Source organism: Penaeus vannamei, chromosome 25, assembly GCF_042767895.1.
Source record: "Penaeus vannamei isolate JL-2024 chromosome 25, ASM4276789v1, whole genome shotgun sequence".
Classification (NCBI taxonomy): Eukaryota; Metazoa; Arthropoda; class Malacostraca; order Decapoda; family Penaeidae; genus Penaeus; species Penaeus vannamei.
The window spans coordinates 20,955,326-20,957,825 of record NC_091573.1 but is presented as its reverse complement, the minus strand read 5'-3'; the positions used below and the strand labels follow the sequence as shown (position 1 = coordinate 20,957,825).

The following is a 2,500-nucleotide window of genomic DNA, read 5'->3' as shown; positions in this document are numbered from 1 at the left end:
TTTTTTCAACCAACTTTGAAAAGTTGCATCTCTCTACATGGATGCATATCATGTGACTTCTCTGTCCTGTTTAGCAAATGCACAAAAATCTAACCATCAACTATGTTGACACCCAGGTGCAGTGAGTTACTAAATGCTTTAGATTACCCCTTTTCATGCAGTAAGTTCATGAACTTCTACTTCAATCCTCCTCACACAGAAATTCCCAAGCAAGCCCAAAGGTGTGTGTTAATTGTCTTGAAATATCTATCTTTACATCCATCTGTAAGCACATCTTTTTGACAAACACCAAATATCACAAACATGAATAAAATTCATTCTGTACGATAACAGTTTTTAAAAAGTATATATAATATATACTAAAAGACATACCAAAAATTTATTATGAGAACTCGATTTCAGAAAAAACATTACAGCTTTTTCAGATGAAATGCATCATCCGTCAACTTGAGTATTCAAATTTATTTGTATTTCATCTTAATAAGCATGAATACACATAACTATAAAAAAAGAAAAGAAAATATATTCCAAAATAAACTGACTTCACTCTAATCCTATCTATATATTATAGCAATATTCTGTCACTAGCAATGACATCACTTACTTTGCAAGTAGTGGGTATGAGGTGGGGCCCTCTCTCAAAAAATTGTTGAAAATGGTCCATGTGGTGTATCCTGATCCCAAAGTGACGGTTATAAGGCCAACGGCACACGCGCACACCCACCATGCTCCTCCTCCACTCAGGCACACGCACACTGGACACCAAACCACACACGTCCCTGCTGCCCAAACTGCACCTCGGAGCCATCTGAAAAAGGGGATGCAGTACTTACAAAAATTGTTATCATCATTATCAATATTACAGTTGTTAGGCATATCAGCATTATTAGTAGTACTATTATCATTGCTATTATCACTATCATTTTAACTCCTTTTCATTATCATCTTAACAACAGTCTAATGCATTTTGGATAGTAGTTAATTACCACTTCCATTATATAGACATAAACAACAATTCAAAAATAATGATCACAAGTATGAGCAAGGGAAAAAAATATTCCCTAACTTTAAAAACTAAAAAGAAAAAGTTATAAGAAATCTTCATACCTTTATAATAATCTCTTATCCATTTCCTAATATCTACAAAATATCCAATTAATCTTTATTAAATTTTTCTCTCTTACCTGGACATATTGGTGAGATACATAAACTTCTGTCAGGGAATCATTTTTGTTTCGATTTTCATTGTATTTCTTAATGCTGCACACATCTGTTGGGCAAAATAAAAGGCTCTTTAAGTTATCAGCTCTGAATATTATACATGGATAAAAAGATCTATGTGACTATTAACCAAGAATGCACTTTGAGTTTTCTAAAACAAAGAACAGGTTCAATTTTTTTTCATTTCTTTCCACAAAGCAGGCTTACAATATTACAAAGGACTATTCAGAATCACAAATAAACATCATTTTCATTATTATAATAAGTCATCATTATCATTACTGTTACCGTTACCCTGATCAATTCAATTAATATCCATATTAATCTGATTTTTTCATAAACATTAATATTAGCATTCACATTACTATCATTCTTAAACAATCCTCTTATAATTTTGCTGAATACCACTCCAGTGTATTATTTCTGTCGTAATTAATACTGTCACTATTTGTATCATGATGAATCTATATTGATAACCATATATGTAAACAACAGAATCATAAATAACATAATCCATTAGAAGTAAAAAAAAAAAAATACTGTAAACATTTCCAAGGCACCTGTATTTTCATAAAATGATTTTTTCAAATAATTACACAGTCCAGTCTGCATTCTATTCAGATCCACTTGATATTTGGGTAATTTTCTATATTACGTCCGCATTACCGATATCGACGATTTTGGTATCGTTGGATTCCTCTCACTCTCCACATTGCAAATATATAGTTTTTATTGCGCGCTAACCCCCCGTTAGCGACAAACTTGGCCCCGATAGCAGGGGAGGGCATGAAAGGTTCCAGGGAAAATGCGGGGTTAAATAGCACTAATAATATAACGCACAGTGAAAATAACCACAGTTATTCACATAACTTTCCATTGCAGGGGGCTGTGCCCCCTGCGACCCCCCCTGGGGGGGCTGCCGCCCCCCAACCCCCGCCGAGGAAACAAAACCTCCACCACTATTCACGGCAGGCTAGAGCGTTACACAATCATCGTCGATGTCGGAGCAGGGGGCGTATTACCTCGTAAGATTCTCACTGAATCAGCATATTAACCTTATTATAGTCAGCATTGTATATAGAGACGATTGTAGTATAATCTGGATAAACACGGTGGCCCGCCCTCGTCGGCGGGTTTTGCGCCTTTTTCGATGTTACACCGATGGCCTCAAAGTCGAGTTTCCCTTCCTCTGGAATAACGACATTCGTCGTGAATATGTGGTGGAGGTTTTGTTTCCTAGGCGGGGGTTGGGGGGCGGCAGCCCCCCCCCAGGGGGGGT

The 2,500-nt window shown here is 36.4% G+C and overlaps 1 protein-coding gene across 8 annotated transcripts in view; it reads right to left on the bottom strand.

Moving 5' to 3' along the window:
* LOC113803843 (uncharacterized) overlaps nt 1–2,500 on the bottom strand; it is a 47,367-nt gene that overhangs the window by 43,291 nt on the left and 1,576 nt on the right. For 7 of the 8 annotated variants that reach the window (XR_011399591.1, XM_070139268.1, XM_070139261.1 and 4 more), the window contains exons 2-3: nt 1,185–1,270; nt 605–808 (exon numbers count right to left, since the gene is read on the bottom strand). Coding sequence is in view for 7 of the 8 variants with exons in the window: in XM_070139268.1 (XP_069995369.1) it covers nt 605–808; nt 1,185–1,207 (227 nt within the window). In the remaining variant the exon portion in view is untranslated. Of the gene's footprint in view, nt 1–604; nt 809–1,184; nt 1,271–1,781; nt 1,897–2,500 lie in introns of those variants that run through there. The other variant, XM_070139265.1, reaches the window with a different exon arrangement.